The sequence below is a fragment of the Eumetopias jubatus genome, unplaced genomic scaffold (genome assembly GCF_037043125.1).
Source record: "Eumetopias jubatus isolate StellerSeaLion01/CBP00866 unplaced genomic scaffold, mEumJub1_p1.0 scaffold_16, whole genome shotgun sequence".
NCBI classification, from domain to species: Eukaryota; Metazoa; Chordata; class Mammalia; order Carnivora; family Otariidae; genus Eumetopias; species Eumetopias jubatus.
In genome coordinates this window covers 36,618,992-36,645,232 of record NW_028274822.1, presented here as the reverse complement: position 1 = coordinate 36,645,232, position 26,241 = coordinate 36,618,992, and the positions used below count along the sequence as shown (strand labels likewise).

At 46.3% G+C, this 26,241-nt stretch overlaps 1 protein-coding gene across 7 annotated transcripts in view; it reads left to right on the top strand.

Annotated features, from left to right (window-relative positions):
- Positions 1-26,241, top strand: part of FHOD3 (formin homology 2 domain containing 3) — a 453,128-nt gene that overhangs the window by 263,830 nt on the left and 163,057 nt on the right. For all 7 annotated transcript variants that reach the window (XM_028098359.1, XM_028098361.1, XM_028098360.1 and 4 more), the window contains exons 7-8: positions 13,103-13,214; positions 20,377-20,471. In XM_028098359.1, the coding sequence (XP_027954160.1) occupies positions 13,103-13,214; positions 20,377-20,471 (207 nt within the window). The remainder of the gene's footprint in view (positions 1-13,102; positions 13,215-20,376; positions 20,472-26,241) is intronic.

Genomic DNA, 26,241 nt, shown 5'->3' with positions numbered 1-26,241 from the left:
AATCCACAGAAGACTGTGATAAGATAAATAACGTTACCCCATTTCATAGTTGAGAAAGTAGTGCTTAGTTAGGAGAACCCTCTCATTTCCCCCGCGGATCTTGGCATGTGGTGACTTTATCCAGGCATGACGTGGCGTGAGACCCCCGCCTTCTGGAAATGCTCCACTAAGGAAACAGACCTACCCGTCACTTGAGGTGTACCGGAAGCTGGGCAAGGCTCTGGTGTGTTCCTCCCTGGGTCCTCATGTGGGAGACCCATTTGGAGGTGGGGGGGAATGAGGAGGAGTGAGAAGGGGTCCTGTCTTGAGCAGGTGCAAATGAACCCAGGCTAGAGGGTAGTCAGATTTGGGCTGAGGGTGGGTGGGGCATCGTGGAGGAGATCTAAGTGACTGTCGTGGGCAACAGGGTCAGGTGGAGCGGCATCTAGAGGGCCTGGATGAGCGACTTGAACCTGGCTTACACAGGTCACAGAATCAACATAACATTCCGGGGGTCCCTGGAGAGCATGTGGTCAGCCCAAACTGTTCCCCATCCCGTACTTGCTCCCACACCCACTTTGGCAAGCCTATCAAGGCTGGTGTGCACTAGCCTCTAGCTCATGGTGGCAAGTCCTATCCCTTGGCCCAACCTCTCCTGTTACCTGCTTCCCAAAGACTCTGCTGTACCTCAGGAGTGAGTGCTGAGCCCTGATTTGACTTTGGAGAACAGATCCCGTTTGGCGTTTATGGTCCTCACAGACTTCCAGAGTCCTGGTGATGGTGCCCTTTTGTCATGGGAGGAACCTTTTCTCTGTGACTGGCACTGATATGCAGGACTCCTTGGGTCCCAGATCTGTGGTTGACCCTTACATCTCCCTCTCAGTTTTCCTTTTCCTCATAATACTGATGATAGATTCTCCCCACCCCTTTCATAATAGAAATAGCCATGGTTTCTCTCAGAAGACTGACAGTCTTCTCTCTCTCTCTCTCTCTCTCTCTCTCTCTCTCTCTCGTGTTTGGCTTTGTTTTCTATGGAAAATGGAAATGACTCTCTTTACAAACTGCTGTGGGTGACCTTAGATGCTGAATGTAATGCTGGCTTTGCCAGGTTGATTTAGCCAGGCTGAGGGAAGGTTTATATCTCCTAAACTGTTTCAGTGTTTTCTGTTCTTTTCTCATGCTGGGAGCCTTCCCCAACCTTCACATTCATTTGGAAGCTGCTCCCTCCCTTCCCAAGTCTCTCTGGCTGGTCTCGGGGACCCCACAGTCTAGGGAGATGGAAGGAGATTCTGCAGTAGAAATGGACTTCTGGCAAATGTTGTAGGTGAATAAAGAAATCTTTGGGGGCACCTGGGTTAAGTGTCCGACTCTTGATTTCAGCTTGGGTCATGATCTTGTGGTTGTGAGATCGAGGCCTGCGTTGGGCTCTGTGCTGGACATGGAGCCTGCTTAAGATTCTCTCTCCCGTTCCTGCTGCCCCTCCCCTCCCCCCGCCTCAGAAAAAAAAAAAAATCTTTGTAGCTTTATTACAGCTGTGATGAAATACCAATAGCCAGAGCTATTTCTAAAGGGAAGTAAAATCTCACATACTTACAGCAGGAAGCATGACAGTCTTTTAGCTCATCAGCAGGAAGGGCATAGAGTGCAGGCAAAATCTAGTGGTGGGACTGAAGGAAGGGAGGGAGGATACAGAGGGAAAGGCACAAAGAAAGGGGGGGAGATGGGGAAACGTGAGAGGAGAGCCCCAGGGGAGGAAAAGAAAGAGAAAAAGGAAACAGACCGAACAGAGATCGTTTCTCTGCTCAGTACATGGGAGGAGGGCTTAGAGTCTAATATGTTTCGACACCCTCCTGCCGATGTTTCTTGGGATTCATTCTTTTAAGGAAAGCAATGGAAAGGGCACCTTCTGGGGCACCTGGGGGGCTCAGGCAGTTAAGTGTCTGCCTTTGGCTCAGGTCATGATCCCAGGGTCCTGGGATCGAGCCCCACATCAGGCTCTCTGTTCAGTGGAGAGCCTGCTTCTCCCTCTCCCTCTGCCTGCCGCTCTGTCTGCTTGTGCGCGCGCTCTCTCTCTCAAATAAATAATAAAATAAAATCTTAAAAAAAAAAAAAGGGAACCTCCTTATTGCATTTCTAAATAACATGGAGAAATCATAAAATTTAAAAGTTTTCAAGAATGAGTGTGTAGGAATTCTGCCTCCCCAGCCTCCTTTCCCTGTCCAGCACACAAATATTAGTGACCCTCGGCATCTCTCCCTGGGGGCCTCTGTCTAGGGTGGAGTGATCTCTTCCTTCCCAGCTGTGGATTCAGTGCTGGTTTTTTCTCCATCTTTCATTTCCCAAAAGAAGGTCCATCCTAGTCTCCAGCTCATGTGCTCGACCCTGAGCCGGTCACTATGAGGGCGAGAAAATTGAGCCAACGGTCAGCCTGAGCCTTGGAACTTACAGTGTTGTGAGAGGGGACTGTGGGTGACATGTCCACTTACTGTGCTGTCAGGTAAAGGTCTCACTCTGTTTTCCATGGTGTGCTCAGTTCCGGGCTAGTGGCCATGTCAGCAGTGGCAGCAACCCCCAAACTGTTGTTTGGTGTAGTTCTCATGAGATCTCCTCTTATCTGCAAAACCAGTAATGGTGGCCCTTGACATCCCCCCCACCCCCAGGGCCATGCCTGGGTGGTGAGGATCTGCAGGAAGCATGGCTGCGCCGACCTGAAACCCACTGGTCTTAAGAGGGAAGCCTCGGTCCCCTCCTTACACATAGGTTTTCCCTGTTCACCTTAAGAAATCAGGAAAGCCAGAGAGGTCCTAGGGATTTCTTTTGACCAAGAGTCCGATTTCTCAGAACCTAGAAGATTTACCTTAAAATCCTGTTCTTTTTGCCTTAAACAGGCACAGAGTTGATACATGAAATCTTGGGTTAGAGAAAGCTTGTCATTCTGTTTTCATAATTTTTCCTTTTCCTTCTATGAAAGGCAACAAGATGTGATTTTGCAGCCTGCCAGAGGGTCATTATGCAATGCATATTTGCAGATATTTGAGACTCCTAGCCAGAGGAGAAAATGATGCATTTGCAGCCAAATAATCACTTTTTAAAAGAAAGGAAAAAAAGTGTTTCATTTTATTTACAAAAGCCCATCTTTAAACTCCCCAGTCAGAGGTAAGAAGCAGATGCTCATCCTATGACTTCTCAGACAGCATGGATTTTTTGCTCTTCATACATCTGGAAGTCTAATTAATTGGGGTGAAATGATTCGGCTTGTACAGCCTGGTCTTTCATCACTCTAACACACAAAGTCTGTCTCTCTGTATGGATCCCCTTCTGGTCCACGGGGGAGGCCCCAGGGCCCCCACCTCCTGTGGGTTCTCCAGGGATGCCTCCGGATGCAGTCACGGAATCTGCACTCTCTGGATGGCTGTCCACCTTGGCTCACCCTGCTGTCTCCATTTTTCTGTTCCGCCCCATGGAATCTAATTTTTCTCAGCTGTGCCCCAGGGTGCTGATCACAGATCTCTAGGCTTCTTTCTTGCTGGGTGGGGATAGGCATGCTTGCACACTACTGAAACCGTGAGGTGGTGACATCTAGGCACAGGTTGCTGTGGAAACAGAATAATGGAAACATGGGGATATTTTGAGGAAAAGCCTCCTAGGTTTGGGGTTCTGGATATGGATACATAAAAGCGGGAATCAAAGATAGGGTCACAGTTCTGAGTCGGGGCAGCCAGGAATCTGGTATGGCCTCTGGCAGGAATGAAAATGGAGGATATTGGGATTCATTGGCAGGAAAACTTTGGCACCTTGGTTTTGAGGTGAAGGTCCTGTCCACAAGGAGGGCTAAGCCAGGGCCTCCATGTTGTCAGTTGCTCCAGGAAGAGGAGAGGAGATTCAGGGAGCTCTTTGGTCTCAGGTCATTGGCATATCACTGCCGTGTGATCTGTACAGATGCCCCACATGGGAGTGAGAGCTGAAGCTCTTTTTGAGTTACAGAATATAAAACAGAACCCTGGCCTCGAAGAGATGGCAAAGTCTTGTTAAAGATGTTCCTTATATTCACCAGCCACCTTCCTGATCCTTCTAGAGGCAGAGAGCACCATTGCTGGACCCTGGAATGGGTGGGAAGCCTGCCTTCCCGGGACCTGCATCTACCTCTCTGATATTAAGCAAACACTATGCACTGCTGTTTGGAGCAACACACCCTCACTTGCCCCTGGAAGCTTTTTGAGTATTTAAAGGCCATCAACATATCGTCCTGTCCAAGCTAAACTTGATGGTTTCCACAGAAAGTCCTTGGCAACATAACTTGCAGTTCCTCGGTATACTGGATACAGCGTCCTTCTACCACAAATCCCACTTTTGATTCATTAGGCTTTTCAGCAGCTGCCCTGGGTGCTGGCTCACATCAGACTGATAATGTACTAAACCTCCCAGGGATTTGGTTTGTTTGTTTGTTATACATCCATTTTGCTAGTTTCTTCTACTCTGTATCTCCGTGATTGATTTACACCTAAATGCAGGGCTTTGCATTGTATCCCACTGGTATCAGGTCAGAGTTCTGGCCTCAAGATTATTTTGCATTTTGCTTTAGCCATTCATCACGTTAACTGTTAATTCTAGTTTTATTTAATATAAATTTAATAAGCCAAAATGTCGATACAGGCAAGGAATGCTTAAACCGATGAATGAAGCTTGCAGGTAGACACTCATCAGTCATTTTAAGGCCATTTTGGTGCAGTTAGTGGGAAGGCACCCACCTCTGATCATCTTCTAGCCTTCAGCCTCAATTTCTTCATTGAGTTCTAAGGCCAAAGTCAAGGTATGCTGCATCTGCTGTTAAGTGCAGAGCTCTGAGACCAAATACACCTGTCTGATCCTTTGGGTGGATCATTTTTTCATCTATAGAATGGGGATAATAATCTATAAAATGGGAATGAAAATAATAGTGGAGAATATGTAAAACACTGATTATTGGAGCTGCCCATAAGTGCCCCGTGTTGTGAGCTAACCTCTCTTTTCCCAAAACTTGTACCAACTTCCTGCTTAAAAAAGGGAGATGTGCTCAGCTTGCCAAAACCTGCTCACCTGAAAACTGCTGATCCCAGGTGTTTCCTTCTCTTTTCTAAGTGCTTATAAGACATTCATCCAGAAAGCCTTTGGAGCATATTGCCAGGGATCAATAGAGGGTTTAATAAAGTGTGGGATATCAATTTTCCACTTCATCGGTAATCCTTTTTCTGAAAATGGGGACATTAACTTTGCATTGTTTGAGGTGCCTGTGTTGTAAAATCTCAGAACGACAAACATTATGCTCACTTATTAGTACTATGAGGGACCATATTAATTAACATATTCAAATGTAGAAACTGAAATAGAGTTGCCATGTTGAGAAGTCATTATCTGAATTCCTGTTCTCACTCTAGGGGACCATCGGATGTACCATTGTTTGAGGTACATAATTTTCCAAGGTTTTTAATGTCTGCATCTTTGGATCCTCACATGAGGAAATGGAGATTGTGTGCCTTCATTGGAATCATTTTACCTTCAGTAGGATGCTTGTTAAGATGTTCTTGCATCTAACTTCTGTCCAGGAAGGTGAAGTTTTAGGCTTTAAAATGTTGCATAAAAATATGCTTTGCATGGTGAAAACTGATTCACTCTCTTTTCCTCTGTTGCATTTTGGGCAATTTCTGTTGGCTTATCAAGTTACCTGATTCTTTGCCCAGCTATTCGAGTCTTCCTGATGATCTTGTGAAATACATTCTTCGTCTCTTTTACAGTGCTTTTTATTTCTAACATTTCCAACTGACCCTTTCTAGTTTCCCTCCCCTGAAATTTCTCATCTGTTCATGCACATTGTCCACCTTTTCCACCAGAGTTAATATACTGATCATTGTGAATTATAGAATCGTAACATTGAGTTAAATCTGGTTCTGTTGATTGCTTAGTTTCTTGATAATAGGGGTGGGGACCTGGGGTTTTTAAAACTTTCAGTGATTTTTTTTTTTTATGATCAAAAGAGTAATATTCTCTTTGTATAAAACTTTAGAAATACAAAAAAAGTCAAAATCACCTGAAATAATTCTATATAGATCTAAACATTAACATTGTACATTTTCTTCTCATATTTGGAATCTTTCTTACATAGTTAACTCTATATTACAAGCATTTTCCTGTGTTATTACAGTAAAACATATTAAAACCTATGTAATAGTCATAGAAATGGACTGTAATTCATTTGACTTTTCTCATATTAATAGAATTGTTTCAATTTAAAGAGCTTTGTTACTAACTTCATGAAAACATAGCGAATGAGGTGGTGTTTGAATATTTTTCCATGTTTTCAGTGTTTCATTTTTAAGATTTAAAAAATTATGCAAGTTTTAATGGCATGTTCAAGTAATATTTGTGTTAAAGGGATGGTGGGTACAAAGGGTTATCACTGTCTTGCTGGTTACTTGGCTACATACAGCCAGAAAACGAATTCTCACCTGTGTGATCGCTTGGATGCCCCATATAAGGATGATCTCAGTGGAAGAAAAAGAAAAAAAAAAAAAAGAAGAAATAGTTTCACTCATTATTATTTTAGGAAGACGTCAGGGAGAGAGACAAGAGATTTGAGCCAGGCCTTATGGGAGCCGGTATGCTTGAGAGGACACTATGGTCCAGGATGGGCCTCCAGCCGCAGGGCTGGAGAGCAACATCTTCAATCCACTCTGAGATGATCCGCTTCAGGGAGCTGATTTGTGGTGGGAACCATAACTCTCAAGAGGCTTGTTGATGAACAGAATAGTAGTTTCCTAGTTTACATAGGCAAGATCCCCATGAAACAGGAGCAGGGGGTGGGGCTTTGACTCTTCTGCCCTGTTCACATTTTCGATTCACATTTGCCATTCCTCAGGCTTAGTTGTCCTCTGTCACGTTTCCAGGGTTGATTATTTGCTTAGGAAAGTTCTTTAACCTTTATTATAGCTCACAAGAGCATATTTGTCTCATTTCCCCAAGGCTTAAGTTTTTGCACGAGAGGGAAAGATGGGGCTCCCCATAGTACAGTAGAAAGAGTCAGATTGGCCTTTGTGTTCTCCTTTGACTTTCTTCAGAAATGAGTCGTGTGACAAGTTGGGTAGCGCATCTGAGAATGGGGACGCCACTAACTGGACAAGGCCCAACCCTGTTGATTTCTCGCCTTCATTTTGTAAATATTACCAGGGTGTTCTTTAAGGCAGTATTTTAGCGCCAAGTTTTTGCTATTCCTTAGTTAACAATAACAGAGTGGATCTGTGTTACCTGTTATCATCCAACTCCTCATAATTACATGGAATATCCTAAAAGAAAGTTAGCAAAGTGGGTATCTTCTGGCCTTGCCCACTTTTACCCATTGTTCTCTAAAGAAAACCTCCTGCTGAACCCCAGAATTTTATCTCAATGGAAAGAAGATGTTCATTTGTAGCATTTTTTTAATTTTGATATTTAAGTATTTCCGAATACTCTGCTGTATGTTCCATCCTGCAAGATTTCCTCTCCGCTAACTAGGAAATCCTTAAGTGGTTCCCAGACTCACACTTGGCTACTACATGAATCACAAATATAGTCTGGTTCCCTTTTTGCGAATTCCATTAGGTCATAAGCAGGTCGGCCATCAGGCCCTGAGGCCATAGCACATGGCTTTGGTGCAGGTCACTTCCTGTCCTGGCAGACGTGCCAACCCTGGTCTCCATGCACCTCCCCCCACCCCATGCCAGATACCTACAAAGCCACAGCGCCACAGCCCAGAGTTCTGTGCTCAGGTAATCTGTTTGGGCCCACACTTGATTTTTGACCAGACCCATGTCGTTTTGCAGACAGTATCTTAGAAGGGATAGATTCAGGGTCTGAGGTATCTGTTGGACTGTTTGATAAGCAGTCACAAATGCTTTCGGCCCGTTCTGAGCTGCTTGCTCAGGAATTCTCAGCTTAAGGGTATGTCATTGCAATCGTTAAAATGAGAAGGCCTTAAAAGTAAGTGTCTTTAGTCACTTGGCTCTTTGTTGTTGTTAAAATACCCGGTATATTGTTAGTTCTGGTAAGCTGATAAACAGTGTGGAAAGCTTTATAAGTCAGTTAGCTTACCAATTTCTAATTCAGCTTTAATAACCAGCATCTACTTCTAGAACATATATTTACGCTTTTTTAGTGGAAAATGAAACAAATAGAATGAAACATGTTCTTCTAACTTCCTTTGTAATTTAAATCCTGAGGTTTGGAAATTGTTTTCTTTTTATCGTTGTTGAATTTCTAGAAGAGGAGTAGGAATTTGGAGATTTTTTTTGGAATACTTTTATTTCTACTTAATAAGCAGCATATTTGACCTTCTAAGTATAGTTCTTGTGTTTCTCTAAGTACAATAAAACATGAAGGCAGTTCCAGTTTGCTCTAATGTGCAAGATTATTGAGAAACTGGCTTTTATTCCTTTTCCATACATCTGGTACTTGCATTTTATCTAAAACCCAGATACCTGGGTTCTGTACCAGCTGATACCACACTCTTTCTGTGGGTTGGCCCAGAAAAGAAAAAAAAAAAAAGGCAAAGTGCTATGTTGATGGTATCCTGCCACCCCTCCGTCAGGCTCAGCCTCCCTGGCATGGAGGACACATTGGATCCCCAAGCTGTTTATGGAATGTGGAGTCTCAATCCCCAGACTGAGGCTTGACCCGACAAACATTACATCCCTCCGTCAAAAGGCATCTCTGTTCCTCTGAAGGCTCATGGCCTCTCTTTTATGCTGAGTAAGAATGGAGTGCAAGATGATAGTTGCAGCAGAAAGTAAAGCTCAGCCCAGTGGCCCCCAAAGTGTGCTAAATACTTAAGAGAAACACAATTCACAGCTGGCTGCCTGTTCTTGTCCTTCCCTCCTAACAAGGGGGTTGTCTCAGAGTCCTGTGAAATACTGTGATTTAGCTACATGGTTTAAAGCAATATAAAGCATAATGTATTATAATGGACTAGTGTTAAAATAGAATACTAGTATTCCCTTGAATGTAATTATATAAAAGGTAGGGAACGTGTAGCTCAAGGGCTGACTCTAGACCCCCGGCGTGTTTCCTCTAGCCCCTAAGGAAGTGGGATTATTTGTGGGAGCACGAACCCAAAGGCTGTCACCCAGCTTTTCTCTTCCTTGGAAACCACAGGCAGCTGGATCAGCTCCAAGCCGGTTCTACTGACTCTCCCTCCCCACCGTCAGGGCTGTCTTCTGGCAAGTGCTTTCTGTCCTCAGCAACCTGGCTCAGAGGGCTTCTAGGACAGAGAACACTCAGTTGTGGAGTGTGGAGGTATTCTCAGTCCTCTCTCAGCAGCGTGACGACCATCTCTGTGAAGTCAGGACCATGGCTTTGTTATCCCCTCACAGAACCCTGTTGGGTGCTGGGCGTCTGGAAAGCCTTCGATCTTGTTGAAAGAAGCAGCATGGCCTCTTGGGATGGGAGGGACCTTAAACGGGGTCAGCCATTGCACCACCATCCAGGTTCAGTATTTCTTCTGCAGTGGCCTTAGTAGGTGGCCACTCAGAAGTCTCCAGATGTGAGGAATTTGCCCACTTGGCTTTGCACCACTGCTTCTGAGACTGACCCCTTTTTGCCCTGTACTCCTTTATGACTGGTCGCTCTCCCTTCTCATGAGATTGATGTACCTTCGGAACGAGAATCAATTCTTACTGACTTTCCTTCGGTGTAGACAGATGGGCGTATGTTTGAGCCTGTAAACCATTGCAGTGAAACCTGTCATCAGAACATGAGGGAGCACCAGGCAGAGCTGAAAATCCAACAGTTCACATGGGAGGGACACTGCCTTGTCCCTTGGAGGAGCCTACAGCGGCAGAGCCGGGCTGTGGTGTGTGTGCTGGCCCCCGTGTGGCTTGCCCCCAGCTCCCTCATTTGTGGTCCTTGCTCTTGCTGCCAACACTGTGCCTGCCTCTCTGGTCTTTTGCCATCCTGTGGTTTGTCCCTTCCCAGCGGACATGGGCTTGTAACCTCCTTTGCCCTTCCTATTAGAATGTGTCTCAGATCAGTGCAATGGCACCAAGGGTGGATTTTTAAGAGCTTTGCGATGAGCAGCATGTTTAGACTTGGAGGAATGGGTGTGTGGCCTCTGCTGTGGCTGTTCCAAGGCTTTGGAGGGTTTTGACTGTATTCCAGGTACTTGTGGGCATCAAATTAAATGATTTCTGGATAAATCAGGGTTGATGTAGGAACCTTTTAAAGTAATGTGCTTTTATTACTTTCAAGTCTCTACAGTAATGCTAGTAAGGTATTTCTGGGGAGGAGTCCCACTGGACATACTTGGTGATTTGTTAGGACATGCTTGCAGTTAGTACCAGGCATTTCCATAAATTCACATTCTGCCCTTTTCTCTAAAGTAGTTTAACTATCGAACATGTTTGTTAAATTCACATAGTAAGGCTTCTAAACACACATAAATGTAAACTTAGACTCACTAGAAGCCTAAAATCATGAATCAGAAGAGTTTGGGATTTTTTTTTTTTTTAAATAAAAATACAGTGCCAAAAGAGCTCCATACAGAGCCTTTACAACAAAGGAGAAGCAGACATGAATAGACATGTTGAGACCAATAAAAAAAGACTTTGCTAGAAAACCATGGATTTGTTTTTTTTAAATTAGCCTCATGAGGGAGAATGGCTAGGGGGTTCTGGGTCCCTGGGACTGTGTTGCCCAAGATCTTGTGACCACAGAGATGCTCAGGAAGAACCTTAATGAGAGGGGCACAAGGAGGGGGCCCCCCCACTGAGACCAGCTCACAGGAGGAGTGGGGTGGGCACCAGCCAGGATCTTGTCCAGGAAGGCACTGAGAAGGCTTAATCTACCTCATAATAGTCCGCCCACTGAGGAAGTTGCCTGGGCTTGCTAGGTTGTTTTATTTACCTGAAGAACTGTCTACGGCTCTAAACATACAAAGATAGAACAGTTCATTACGCCTTGCCTCCCCCTTCTGCCCCCAACCTTGTGGTTGAAAAAAATACTCTGGAATTCAGTCTGTTCCTAGTATGGGAGCAGGGGACTGAATGCAGGACTCAAGTTACGCAGCTTAAAACTCTCTAAAGAGTTTAGAGCTCTCTAAAGAATTCCATTTTCAGGGTGGTAAGGACATAACGGTGAGGATGGAAGCCCAACGCACTGCTTGTCCTCAGTATGATTGTGGAGGGGCCCCGGTGAGAAAAGGGCAGGGTGACCCCCACTGGCCACTCAGTGTGTGGCAGGACCTTGCGCTGACATGGGGAGTGGAGGGAACAGGCTGGGGTGGTAGGTGGGATGGAGTGAGCCCATGTGAGATCAAGGGTTCTCTTCTAGCCACCTGCATTTGAGGTGCTTGTTAGCATATGAGTAGCAATGTCAGGGGTCAGGTGGGTGTCAGAGCCCAGGAGTTTGGTCAGGCCTGTTTGGTGCAACAGTTAGCATTGAGCCATAGATAGAATTTAAAACCAAGAGACTGGATGGACTCACCTGGAGAGAGTGTATGGTAAGAGAAGGGAAAAATGCAGGAGTGAACTCTGAGGCCTTTCCCCACCTAAAGTTTGGTACCCTAGAAGGAGCCAGCAAAGAAGTGGCCGCTCAAGGTCGGAGAATGGGGTCAGCCATGGTGACAGGGAATTGTTCTTGGAGGGAGCAATTGTGTCATGTGCTGTTGGGGGTTGCAGGGAGCAGAGAAGCAACCATCAGATTTGACAACATGGAGGCCATTGACAACCCTAACAGGAGAAATTTAATTTGCATGATGGTGACAGATTGGGTTGAAGAGTCTGTGGGAAGTGAGGAAGTAGAGGCAGGGAGTGTGGCAATCCTTTTGAGAAGTCTTCCTATAAAGGGGAGCTGAGAACCAAGGCACTGGCTGGAGAGAGATGTGGAGTCAAGAAGAGAATTTACGAAGGAAGTATGCCAGAGGAGAAAGGGCAAGGAGGTCGAGGTGTTCTCATGACTTCAGGGAAATTACTTGATATGGGTGATGTTTTGATACTATTCACAGTGGGGTGCACGATGCTCTAAGTTCCTTGTGAAATCTACATGTGCCCCTAGTATTTTGATGTGAGCTCTTGCCTCTGGGAGGGCCTGGGTCTTCCTTGGGCTGCAGATGGAGAACTTGGAGCTGATTCTGCATAACCAAGGTGACAGAGTCAAGGGGTCGTGCATTGACTGGTCATTAACTGATTCATTTATTCAGTGAGCAAACATCGCAGAGCCCACTCCTTGCCAAATGCAGTTCCGGGTCCTGCAGACAGGACACGATGCAGATAAGCCCCCCTCCCCTTGAAGGTGTTACTGTCTGTGGGGGCCAGGCATTGCCAAGCAAATGGCTGGGGCTGGGATGGTAGCCCAGAGCAGGCTCCTTATTTCTTAGATGCGTGATTTGAACCCATATCCAGGAGAGAGTTGGTGGGTGAGTTCCTTTAGAAGGGGGTTCTTGGAAGGCGGGGCTCAGGGAAGGGAGACTATAATGAGTTGCGGCAGCAGCACCTGGGGTGATGGGGAGGGAGGTGACCTGAAAACGCCCCCTACACAGGTAGCCCTCAGGGCTGGAGAAGCTTCAGCTGGGAGGCTTGGGAATTTCTCTGGGTGGGTAACCTGTGGCCTGTGTGACGGAAGGCCCTTGGGCCATGGGTGGCTCCTCACAAATGCTGTGCCCTGGGCCCAGCAGGACGGTTCGGATCCCTGCTTGCCTCAGCTCAGTGGTGTGGCTTTGGGCAAGTCCTTTACCTTGCTGTGCCTGCTTCCTTACCAGAAAAACGAGAATTGAAATGTGATGGTTCCTACCTCATGGTGCTCTAGTCTGTATAAAATGAAGCAACCGACGTGGCAAGTGCTACCTTGTTTGTTGAGAGACCACAGGGTGTGAGCTCTAGAGCCAGATTCCCTGGGTTCAAAATCTGGTTATATTTCTGTCTGTGGGCGGGATAGTCTGTGCCTCAGTTTCCTGATCTGTGCAATGGGGGATAATAGTAATTCCTGCTTCTGAGGCATCTGGCAAAGGAATCTGTGTGCTCACGGAGAAGAGTTCCCCAGGCCAAAGCAAGCATGGGGGCCAGCCTGCCTTCAGGTGCACACAGACTGTCCACAGCTGCATGATGCTTTTCTCTTTTCTGGGTAGTTCCGGCTGGTGGTGAAGACAGCCCTGAAGCTGCTGCTCGTCTTTGTGGAGTACTCCGAGTCAAATGCACCTCTTCTGATCCAGGCTGTCTCTGCTGTGGACACAAAAAGGGGTAAGTGGTCTGCACCCACTATTACACCAAGGTGCACATGTCTGCTGGAGGGGGGGCTCCCGTTTTTAACACGTTTGAAGCAGAATTGAGAATGAACAGAATTCCCTTTGTGTGGACTCCCTGCTGTTGGAAACTTATTTTTTAGAATTGTAAGTACACAAAGATTAGGGATGGAACCTGGTTTAACAGTGCAAAGAACAGGGATGCCTGGGTGGCTCAGTCGTTAAGTGTCTGCCTTCGGCTCAGGTCATGATCCCGGGGTCCTGGGATCGAGCCCCGCATCGGGCTCCCTGCTCAGCAGGAAGCCTGCTTCTCCCTCTCCCACTCCCCCTGCTTGTGTTCCCTCTCTCGTTGTGTCTCTCTCTGTCAAATAAATAAATAAAATCTTAAAAAAAAAAAAGGTGCAAAGAGCGGCACTCATAGCTTACCTAGGTCAGGTCAGACCCTGAGCTTACGTTTATGCCCCGTCCCCAGCCCCCTCCACTGAACCCAGAGAACCAGCTCCTTCTCCCCTTTCCCAGTTGTCCCGGTCACTGTGGCTCTTTTCTTTACTCCTCTCACACGTGCTTTATTGGCTCTGACCCTTAGGTGTTCCTTGAATGTTCTCCCTTCCTTCCCTCCAATCCCATACTCCTCTACTGAGGGCCCTCTCCATCTGTCACCTGGCATCCCTCACCTCCCCAAAATGCTACCCTCACCTCTGCTATCGGCAGATTCTTCTGAAACACAAATTTGGTCACATCGGTTCCTTGCCGGTGGCTTCCCAGTGCCTACAGAATTAGGTCCAAACCCTGCAACTGACCCTTCACCATCCAGCCCCGGTGCACCTGCCACCCCCACCTCCCACCTGGCCTGCGCTGCCCCTTCCCTAGCGTGGGTCAGTCACGTGCACTCTGAGCCCTGTATGTCCCCTTCTCTGCTGTGTTGTTGTCACTGGTGCTTCCCATGAGCGTGCGCCCTGCTGGAGGGCCGCAGGGTCTTTGGCTCTCCTCTTGGTATCCCAGAGCCTAGCTGGCCCACAGCAGGCAGGCCTTCCATACAGGCCTTTGGATTTGGTTTAGCGTCTAACATGCCGTGGCCCCTATAATATTGTGAAGCTTGAAGCTAAAGTGTTAGGAGCTTTTGGTTTTGTCCTTTTAAGAAAATTTAGGGGTTGGTTCTCTGGTAGGATATTATCGTTACTGCTGTCCTCCCCACGAAGACCCAAAGAAGAACCAAAACTTGGTAACATTTTTTTTTTCTTTTTGTAACACTAATACTCTGTAGAAAATTTGGGAAAAAGTATAGAGGAAGACCATAACAAATCACCTCTAATCTCACCGGACAAATAATTGTTAACATGTTGGTATATTTCCTTACAGTTTCATGTATGTATTTCCATGCTTATGCACAAAGCAGCCGAGATACAACTGTCAAAAAGAAGGGGCCTAGATAGCACTCTTTGATTCAAACCATTTGTATCTCTGACTCAGCGTTGCTCTGAGACCCACCTTCTGGTGCTGAATCTCAAAGTAGCTCACTAGTTACTTCGACAGTTTGCATGTAAGTTAATGAAAGCCCCCCAGGGCCATAAATTGAGCTCTCATACGTTGCCCGTGAACGGACAGGCAGATGTCAGCACCAGGCATGGTGGATCGCAGGCTGGAGGTAACTCTAGGCTTGTGCCTGAGGGGTGGGGAGTTGTGAGAGAGACACCCCCTCGCGTGCGGACAGGGACCTTGAATCTGGAAGACGGATTGCAGACCAGGGCAGGCCTGTGTGTTTCTACCACAGCATGTTTCCATCTGGTGCCACATTTTAAATCTCTTATGGCCAGGAGCAGATTATGGGGCCAGCTGAGAATGTTTAATGAAGACAGCCAGTTCATCAGAAACCAGGGTTTGTGTTTCCAAGGCCAATTAATGAAGTTTAGGGCCAAAGGTGAGTATATGGGAAGACAGAGAGGCAGACCCTTTTATTGGTCCTTGGAGGGATCATACTCCATCCCCCAACTCTGGGGATTACTTTAGGACAGTTGATGGACTTCTTGTTTTCCTGTCCTAAATTTCGGGTGACCCATGGGCCCTTCTCATGGGGGCTGCATTTAAGGGATAGGCCTTCTCACGGTCTTGGGGTCCTCCTTTGGCTTCATTGAGTTGGGAGTTTAGAATCTCCTTCCTTGGACTTCACATTCTATAAAGGGTGCGTTTTGTTTTTTTGGTGGTGGTGGTGGGGGGGGTTGGGTAGAGGAGTGATCCTGAGATGACCCAGGACTTGGTCCCCACATCTATGACTCCATCGACCAGCTCAGCCAGAGGCTCTCTGCCATCTTCACTGTCTCTCCCAAGACAAAACGATGGCCATCTTTTCCCAATTTGTTAAAAAAAAAAAAAAAAGGTAGCTAATGGGTTGTTTTCTCAACTTGATGGCTTTGCCTATAAAATTTCTTAACTTCTTGGCAGCTACTGCATCTGACTGCTACTGAGTGCTAGGCAGCTGAATAAAAAGCAACACTAATGGAAAAACTCAGACATAGCCTATCACGTGGTTCAATAGCATGTTTCTCTGTGGACATGTGTGGTCTTGGCCGTGATTTTATAATGCATACATATAACATCATCCTATTTTACTGCTAGTTAAATTGTTCCTGAGCCCTATGATGGAATTAAACATCTAAATATGTCATGGTGCTCTGCAGAGAGCACCGTGACTCCCAGGTGGGTTTCCACCTGGCCAGTTTAGAAGCAGCTCTTCATTTCCCTCTCAGCTGGGTGAAGGGCTAGACAGAGGTGCCAGAGGTGACTGAGGGCCAACAGAGCATGTCCGTTGGTGTACAAGTTTATAAATAAGCCATACATTTTATTCCTCAAAGTGGCTTCAGATCCATTCCTCTGTGGGCTAGGGTGGAGAATGAGCATGTTGAAGTATAGACTGGGTTGTTTTTTTTTTTTTAAGATTATTTATTTATCTATTTGACAGAGAGGGACACAGCGAGAGAGGGAACACAAGCAGGGGGAGTGGGAGAGGGAGAAGCAGGCTTCTCGTGGAGCAGGGAGCCCGATGCGGGGCTCGACCCCAGGACCCTGGGATCATGACCTGAGCCAAAGGCAGACGCCCAACTGACTGAGCCACCCAGGCACCCCAGGGTTTTGTTTTTTTTAACAGAAAGGAATTCTTTTGGATGCTGTAAACTGTCAGATTTAAATAATCAGCGAAGAAAACCAACAAATAAGGTAGGAGTCCTCAAAAATGACCACCACCTACAGCAGATGAAGTCCAGAACAACTTGGTCTGGTTGCTTTATGAAGACCACGCAGGCTGTGCAGGGGTTACCCAGAAGGGTGCGTTCTGTGAGTGTTGATGGTTTGCCCTTTTGCCAGGAGTGGGCCAGCTGGGGAGCAGGGATAGAAGCTCAGGGGTCTAAGTCCATCATAAGGACTAATAACTATGAATTAAGTAATGTGAAATATGCCCGCTTTGAGCCAGGTGGTCGGCCCGTTTGCTCAGGGGCTGGAATGGAGAGGTGACTGACGCTAGTGTCCCGGGAGTGGCACAGTATCCAAGCTGTTGCTCAGTCACCTCTTTCCTGGTGTCTTCGGTCACTTTCCTATCCTGGTGGCCAGGGTGTGCCAGGAAGAGAGAAAGGCCGTGAATGTGGACGGGCACATGTGAGAGGGCCTGGCTCTGTCTTCTTGCCATCAGCAGAGGCTCCCTTTCATTGAGACTGTCCCTGTGGGGGTTGGCAGGAAACTGGTTGAGAACCGAACCCTCTGCTCCCCTGGAGAGGTGCCCTTCCCACTGACTCTATGGGTCTGCCTCTCGGAGTGAGGGTGGGGAGGGTGACCAGACTGGGGAATTTATTTTGAAATTTCAGTCATAAATCTTGAGTCAGTGCTTGGGTCAGCAAGTGCTTTTGGGGTCAGCACTGCTTTTGAAGAAGTTCCATTTTCACTGGGATGTCAGGTAATGAGCTATGACATCGTTCCTAAATGTGTTGATCACACACGATAGGGGAGACAAATCCAGCCATTCTTTGAAGCCATCCCATCTCTGACTTCTGCTCGAGGGTGTAGTGATCTGTGAAGCTCCCAGAGCATGGTGGAAGTTAGGTGATGAAACTCCAGCTCTGTTTCCATGGTTATCTATAGCAGAAGCATGCATAAGTGCGTTTGACAGTCACGTAGAAAGACATGAAACATGCTGCCCTTCTGATGGAGTGTTAGATCACCCCGTGTACGAGGCATTGGGCTAAATATCTTTCTTTGGAGGGAAGCAGTTACCACAGAGACCTAGGAGGAAAGTCAGAAGAACTCATTGAGTCATCTCTGGTGTGCTTGCTTCTGGGTTGAGAGAGAGGCCCTGTGGTTTGGCGGGAAGAAGGGACCTGCCTGGGAGCGTGTAGAAGCTGGTTGGGTAAGCATGGGTGTCACCACCACCACCCGCCGCTATGACAATTACAGCTACTGCTATTCAAGTGCCTGTTACGTACCAGACACTGTGCCAAGTATTTTTCGTACAAAACTCATTTATTCAATAAATATTTAAATGCCACCTATGTGCTTGAAACATCCGAGGAAAAAACAGGCTCTCGTGGAGCCTCTACTCACAGACCCAGTGTCTGGGGGTGGAGCTGGAGAGAGACAGAAGGTCATGATTAAAGAAATTATTATCTCCTCATGTACTTCATGAGCGCTAAGGCAAAAAGACAAAGTGCTTTATCTCCCTGACACCTCCCGGGATTGTCCAAGGTTGACCCGATCACTCCTATATAGATGCATTTCCTGAGCCCCTGTTCATTCCAGTTCTTTGGGGCATCAGATCATATGGTTTACGATTCTAATACAGGACCCAGCCCCCTACACACACACACACACACACACACACACACACACACACACACACACACACACACGGATTCACGCACACACTGTACAGAGCAAGCGGAGGTGGGGGAGTGGGGTTGACCTGGACCACTTAGTTGCAGCAGGTGCAGCTCCTGGGCAAGTTCAGCAGCTGGTGCTTCCCATGGGCCAGCTTGAGCCCTGCCAAGGCTGTTTTGCACCAAAATGTTTCCTCCCCTTCACCTTCTTTCTTTTAAATGTTTCCCATTTTCTGGCCCCAAAACAATCAAAGAAGAGTAAACATTCATCTCAACAGTGTAGGAATATATGCAAGTTTCCCGCCTTTGAAATCTTTAAAAGGTAATCAGATATCACAGCTGAAGAACACAGTTTTCAATTAAATTAAGCCAGTGTTTGAGTGTGTTCATTATAAAGGATTAAATGGTGTGCACACGAGTATGTCTGTATGTGAGAGACAGGAGATGGTCTGGCTACACTTCGCTCTCTCTGGAAAACCTGCGTTCGCTTCTTGGCCTTTCCTTCCCCGGGCCCTGTTTGGCATCTTTGGCTCCAAAGTATGCAACCACAAAGCCGTTCTGGGTCCACTAGCACCATTGGAAATGCTTAGCTTTAGCGTTATCTCCTGCAGTCTCCCTTGTAACCGTATGTGGGTAACCCACTAGAACCCATGTTTTATGCGGAGGTTGGGTGCGGAGTGTGAATAATACCAGTTGCGCTTGTCCTAAACAGCAGAAGTACTCAGAGTGCTGGAACTGCACCTGACAGACTCAAGATCTACTGACCACATTGACTGTCATGAGGGGCAGAAAGAGTTACTTTGCTGGGGTTTGAAGAACAGGTGTGGATTTCAGAATAGTTAGATGGTAAATATCAGCCAGGAGATATGTCAGCAGTTAGCAGGCAAAGGGTCATGTTTTTGTGTTTGGAGTTAGAAAGGGTTAGAGAAGCTTGCCTAGTTCTGACCAACTGGGCAATTTTGCCCAAGAAAAGGCTTTCTGTTTGCTAGCTAGGAGAGCCAGCAGACCTCTATATTAAACTATATGTGTTTTCTTAACATCATATAGTAGGTCCCTGTTCCTTTTTAAAATTCTCCTGACCTCCTTCCTTCTCTAACTGTGTGCATTTGTCCTCTGGCTCTTTTAAAAGTGCTCCAGCCTGGGTACCTGGGTGGCTTAGATGGTTGGGCTTCTGCCTTGGGCTCCGGTCATGATCTCCAGGTCCTAGGATCGAGCCCCACCTTGGGCTCCTGGCTCAGCGGGAATCCGCTTCTCCCTCTCCCTCTTCCTCTCCCCCTCCCCCTTCTTGTACACTCTTGCTCTCACTCAAATGAATGAATAAAATCTTAAAAAACTCCCAGCTTAACCCACTTCATGCCCTCTCAAAGATCTCCACTTACTATTCAGACCTGTTATGTGCCAGACACTGTGCTAAGAGCAAGGAAATAAGACCAAGATCACCGCTGTCCTTGGGGAGCTTTGTTCTCAAGGCCAGCAGATAAGCTCTGACATAACTCATTCAAGAACCTGCATTTGGAAGCCACTGATTTTACAGTATTTTGGAATTTACTCTTATCAGCAAAAATAAGCACTGTCCCTTTGAGATCTTTATAGAGAGAGCAGGAAGGAGCTTCATGTCCATTCCGCCATGCCAAGGGAGAGGCAATATTTCACTTCAAATGTTTATCTCAGACGTAGGAAATCGTGTCCAGGTTTTGTATCCCCTTTGTGACCTTGGCCTTGGCATGGCAGTCCTGAATGTGATGGGTTTTCCTCCCCTCTCGTCACCAAGAACCTGGTTCTTTGTAACCTGTTAATGCTTAAATGGTATTTGTGCCTGGATTGAATAGAAGTGATATACCTCTGTTCTTGAAATGTTTGCTAACAGAGGTTTCACTGGTATTTCTTGGAGTCTACTGTTTGAGTGAACGTAAAGATCTCTCACGTCCCCCTTCCTTGCAGGAGATCAGAGCATAACATGCTGATGGACATACAGAGAGTATTTATCGTGTTTCCATGCTCAGCAAAATGCACATGAATGGATTTTTTCAAATTACAGATTTAATATAAAGGGAACTTTCAAGCAAATCTATAACCCTGCTGACAGTAGAGAGTATACATTTTCAAGTGGACGAGAATGATGTGGTTTATTATTGCCAAATTAGAAGCCTGTTGAAGTCCACCCTAAGGATAGTGTTATGCTTTGAAATTTGGCGACTGAAAGACACTGCCATCGTTGGGTGATAAGTCTTTGGATAAACTGTGGTATGAGTTGGATAAGAAGCATTGACTTGTTGTTTCTAATGATTTTTGCTTTACTCCTAGGAGTCAAACCCTGGTCAAATATCATGGAAATCCTGGAGGAAAAAGATGGGGTCGACACAGAGCTGCTGGTTTATGCGATGACTTTAGTGAACAAGGTTGGTTGATGATTGTTAAGGGTTGAATTATGTCCCCTTAACAGATATGTTGAAGTCTTAACCGCTGTGAATATCTTTGAATGTCACCTAATTTAGAAATAGGGTCTTCATGGATATAATCAAAGTAAGATGCGGTCATTAAGGTGGGCCGTAATCCCACATGACTGAGGGCCTTAGAAGAAGAGGGAAAGACACACACAGAGGGAAGATGATGTATGCACATGTATATGAGGAAGACAGCTCTGTGAAGACAGAGGCAGAGATTGGAGTGATACATCTGTTAGCCAAGGAGTGCCAAGGATTGCCAACAGCCAATGCAGGAGGAGGCAGAGAAGGATCCTCCTCTAGAGCCTTCAGACAGAGCATGGCCCCGCTGACACTTCGATATCAGACTTCTCGTCTCCCAAACTGTGAGGAAGTACATTTCGGCTGGCTTAAGCCACCCAGTTTGTGGTACATTGTTACGGCAGCCCCAGGGAACTAATACAATGTGAAAATGTACAGTTGCCCTCTGAGGAAGAGCCACATCACCTAGGACCCCCATGATGGTGGCTGGAACCATGGCTACAGTGTTCTTCTTTGCAAGAGGAAATGGTGTGTGTGCATGTATGCATGCTGGTGCGCATATGTGTGCAGGCCTGGGAGTGTCTGTGTGCTTTCTCGACTTTGGTCTTTTCTAACAAAACCAGAGAGATGACACTGAGAATTTTAAGATTACTTTTCCAATCAGAATGTCCCCTTAAAAACATTTTCCCTTAAGAATATAAATTAGCAAGTTTTGGGGCCCCTAGGAGGCTCAGTCGGTTAAAGATCCGACTCTTGGTTTCTGCTCAGGTCATGGTCTCACGGTTATGGGATTGAGCCCCGTGTCAGGCTCCATGCTCAGCAAAGTCTACTTAAAATTCTCTCTCTCCCTCTCTCCCCCTCTCCCTCTCTCCCCCTCTCCCCCTCTCCCCCTCTCCCCCTCTCCCCCTCTCCCCCTCTCCCCCTCTCCCCCTCTCCCCCTCTCCCCCTCTCCCCCCTCCCCCCCCTCCCTCCCTCCCTCTCCCTCTGCCCTCCCCTTGCTCATGTGTGCTTGCTCTTTTCCTCTCTCTCTCAAATAATTTTTTTAAAAAGAATGTAAATCCGCAAGTTTTACCCTAAGAAAATAGCTTACAGTCCAGGAGAAATGAAGGCACTCTTGTTCCACTGCTTATTGAATTCTGACTGCTGGGGGCGGGTCCCATCTTCCTTTTATGAAGGTGATATCACCCTTGTGCTCTCTTCCCTCCCAGCCCATCCCCCCTGGTCACCAGCTGGGAGGGCAGTAGTCATCTTAAGGATCCTTCCCTGGAGAGGGTGCTGACCCCATGCTGCCCTGGGACAGCCCACTCTCCAGACCGGAGTCCCTTTCTCCTTGAAACTGCGGTTGGAGGGGGGTATGTCCTTCAGATGGCTCCGCCCTAGACCTCAGGAATCACAGTAACCACCCCATGGGCCTGCCTTTCCTCCCCAGGTGGCTGGTCATAGGCCTACAGTACCAATTGCAGTGATGGGTGATTCTTCAGAGAAGGTTCAGAATCTCTTCATGAAATACAACTAGAGAAACATTTCCCCTGATGAACGGGGGACACATTAGTACAAAGCATTATGAGAAGTAATTTCTACTAGATATTAAACGGTTGTGCAAACTCTAAGGATTAAAACAATGTGGTCCTGGCTCTTTCCTCAGCAGACAGATGATGGGGGCAGAGGACCTCTGAGACAGACCTCACTGCATGCAACAACTCCCCCAGGACTGCCGTCAGTAGGGATGGTTTAGCATCATTCATGATTGCGGATGGGGCTGTGCTAAATGGAAATAAACAAATACGTCCTTTGACAGATACTGGAATGAATTTCAGACAGGTTAGAGTTCAGTGTAACACATCAGACAGTAGAAAAATGCGAAGTAGAGGTGAAGATTAATTTGTCTCTGGTAGGTGAAGGGTATGTTACTCATCAAACCTGTCAAAAAGAATCCAAAGGGAAGGACATAAAACTGTAAAAGGATCTTATTTGTAAAATGAAAACCACAAACAAATGCTAAGGGCAAGTGGCAAATTGGGAAATTGCCAACAATGGGGTAGAAAATTATACAATCCTCAATATATTAAGAACCCAGTGGAAACATGAAGGACATTAAAGCTATTAAGACGAAAAGAAATATATAGTAAAACAACAAACATTTTCCCCCCGGGTCTCATTGGCAGGGATTGCTTTTTAATGAAATGCCATCTGTTGATGAGGACCCACAAATTCTTCTACAGTCCTGGTGGGGAATGGGCAGTACTTTTCTGTAGGATAACCCTAAGAATTCTATTTATGTTTTCAGATGTCTTTGTGAGTTGACCTTACCTTGTAATTTTAAAGCAATTTTCTGTTGTTGCTTTTTAAGATTAAGGTCATCTATTTCCTGTCCTTTTCAGTCAGTGACATTGTTTTGGAAACCGTGGACTTCAGCAAAAATGGATTTTTCCCTCTTGCCTGGGGTTTTCCATTGTAATGCTACCCATCCTATTGGTGGAGGCCATGCTGCGCGGTTCTGATGGTCCCAGCAGCGTCGGTGGGTGTGTGTGGGCAGTCTGCTGCCAGTCACTGGCAAGGACCCAGCGCGTGTCACATTCTCCTTGGCATCAGATGGCATTTAACGTCCAGGAATTCCTCACTTACTCTTTCTCTTCTGGCAGTTCTGTCTCATCTTTTATTAGCTCTGGCTCAGGGGAAGTCGAGGAAGGTCCTATGGACGTTACTCTAAATGTCATCCTTTCCTCAAAAAAGGTCAAATAAACCACTGGCACCCACCTTGGGTTTGTTTTCCTTTGGTGAATGTTAGGCCTGTTTATTGCCCCAGTGAGTAAAATCTTCTGAGATCCCAAACAAAGAAATAAATTGAAATGTTAATATGGGTCTGGAAAAAATTCAGACTCTGAAATCTGGGCAATTACTATATTGCTTTTCTAAGTTTTCTTTCAACAAAATGAAAGATGGACCAGTAACATGGAATTCGAAATATGAACATTTTTATGACAAAACAAGGGTGCTATATTTTAGCCTGCTTAGGGTTCTGAGACTGGCATTTGCTCTTTTTGTTAAACAGGGATATTAATGGGGGGTTTCCAAGATCCAGAGTAATCCCCCTCCATTCCTGCTCCTACCCCCTGACCCTGTGTTGTCAGATCTGAAGGAACATCAGAAACTAACCATTTCTCATGCTGCAAGCTGACGTTCTGTGATGCACTAATCCAGCTGAAATCCCCTCAGTGGGAACCCCCCCCACTTTGAGAGGCTCAAGTACTGACCACCTTATAGAATAGGAAGAGGCAGATGAGAGGGCACGAGTCACAAGGGGTATTACTGTTATTGTGAGGCTGGCTGGGAGCTTTCAGCGAAGGGGGGTAAGTAACCTGGATAGGATTCATGCTGAGTATTCACCTTTGTTTTTACATTTCATTTATTGTTAATTACTGTCCCAGAAACTTGTAAAAAAAAATTCAGCTGTATCGTTGTAAAACTCGTATAGCTATGCATAATCTTCAGAGTTAGGATATAGAACATTCCCATCTTCCCCCAAATCTCCCTCATGTTAGCCATTTATAGTGATCTTCTGATTCCCTCTTCCTACCCCTGGCAACCATTCTCTAGCACTATAGTTTTGTCATTTCATCAGTGTCAAATAGAACCATACAGGATAGAGGTAACCCTTTGAGGCTGGCTTCTCTCACTCAGCATAATGCCTTTGAGGCTGATCTGTTACTGAGGGTATTAATGGTTGTTCCTTTCTGCTGCTGCGTCATATTCTGTTACATAGCTACACCACAGTGGATTCTCCCATTGCAGGAGATGGGTTTTTACAGCTTTTGGATTTCACAAATAATGTTGCTCTGAAAATTTGTGCACAGGCATTTGCCACACTGGTTGCATCCTATAAGAAAGATTTGATGCAATCAATGAGAACCCAGGAGAGGGAAAGGAAATGTCTTTTAGGACAGAAATTTCGCCCTTGGAGAGATGCTTGTGAAGATTGACATGTCACCAGTCCTGGCAAGACGAGGTCTGAGAGAAAGCAGGAAGCGGGAGGGCGGGTCATGAGTGTCATCTGAAAGTGAAGGCATCAAGAGATGTTTGCCTCACAGACTTCTCGGGGGTAGCTGCCACCTTTGCCAGAAGGAGGCAGTTTAGCTGTGAGGTATCAGGGTAGAAATGGGAGGACAGGACCCAGGGAGTGGTGGGGGCATGGCACAATTTGCTGAGCATGTTAGAGAATCAACTGAAAATAGGTGAATGTGTTTCTAGGATGGAGAGTCCTCTTTCTCTGCAACTGAAGAAAAGCACCTGTATTTGTTGGTGGCAAAAGGCCATCTTCCCTGCAGCTACACATGGAAGGGGGTATACGTGGGCTTGGCTCCAGCCCAAATTTTCATGGTGGAAATGACAGATGACCTATTATTGAGCAAGTCTCCTTGAGTCTGTTCGGTTCTTTGAACCTAATTGTTTAATTAATAGAAATCCCCCCCTGCCCATCATGGTTGGGCTTGCTAAGGCAATGGGAATTAGGTCCTGGAATTTAACCCCCTGGAAACTTCGGTAAGAACTGCAGTTGACTCTCAGCAGGGAAAAGAGGAAAGAACAAGGGAAGGGAAAGAAGAGATGAGGAGGACCCTCTATGGCTCATCGTGGCCCCCACAGTTGAGTAGAAAGTTTTAAATCCAACATTAAATGTCAACCTACCTAGGTTCCTCAAATGGAGAATTTGGCAGAGCCTGCAATCAGGGCACCTCCATTCACCAGCCCTACCCTGGCTTTGGGGTCCCGTTTTCTTTTCCTCATCTTTTAACAGGTTCAAGGGTTTTCACTAAAACCAGAAGAGGGATTGTTCTGATAAGATTCTTTGAAAGGCTGCATGCTTTTTCGTTTAGGTCGGGAGCCAGGGACCACTCAGGGGACTGGGGTCCGCTAATGCAGAGATGCTGCCTTACCTGGCACCTGCAGGCTCTGGCGTGTTCTGTTGCACTTGGCCCCTTAGGTGTGAGCACCTGTTTATTACGGAGTCTGGTTCACAGCCTCCTGTTCTGGATCCTTGCTGGGGCCCCTGATTAATTAAGTCATCCCATCCCTGTTATTTTTCACTCATTTCTGATCTCAACAGCAGTAAGTTGTGTCCTCTTTGTTCAGCATTAAAAGGAAAAAGCCATTATTTGGGTGATGAATAGACATTCTTTCCAATTATTAATAGCCCCCAAATAGAAGCGTTGGAAAAGTTGGTGCTGTGAACTGTTCTTAAGACAGTGTTGGTCTTTTCCACGTTCAGAATAATTTTGAAATTTATATGCAGGGCTTTTGGAAATACAAAGGCAATGAAATAGGGAGTAAAGACCTGTGTTTGGAATTCCAGGCCAGAATAATTTGTGCAAAAGCATGAGTGTGTGAGGAGAGGCGAGGCTTCTGCCCCAGGTCTGCAGGAACTTCTCGTTCCCTCAGGCAAACCCCTTCGCTCCCCAGGCCTCATCTCCCGACTCATGAGATAAGGGCTTGCAATAAATCACCTCTAGGGTCCCTCCAGTTCTGAGCAGAAGCCCTGTCTGAGAGATCAACCTTCTTTTAAGAGACACAGAATTCAAAGAGAAGTCAGCTTTTCTCACCCCTTGGGTTACCTTTTCGTCTCTTGGTTGCTGCTTTGAAATTTCTCACATTTTCCCAAATTTCATAGACCCAGGGGAAGGCCTACCAAATTGAAAGAAAAAAGAATCGT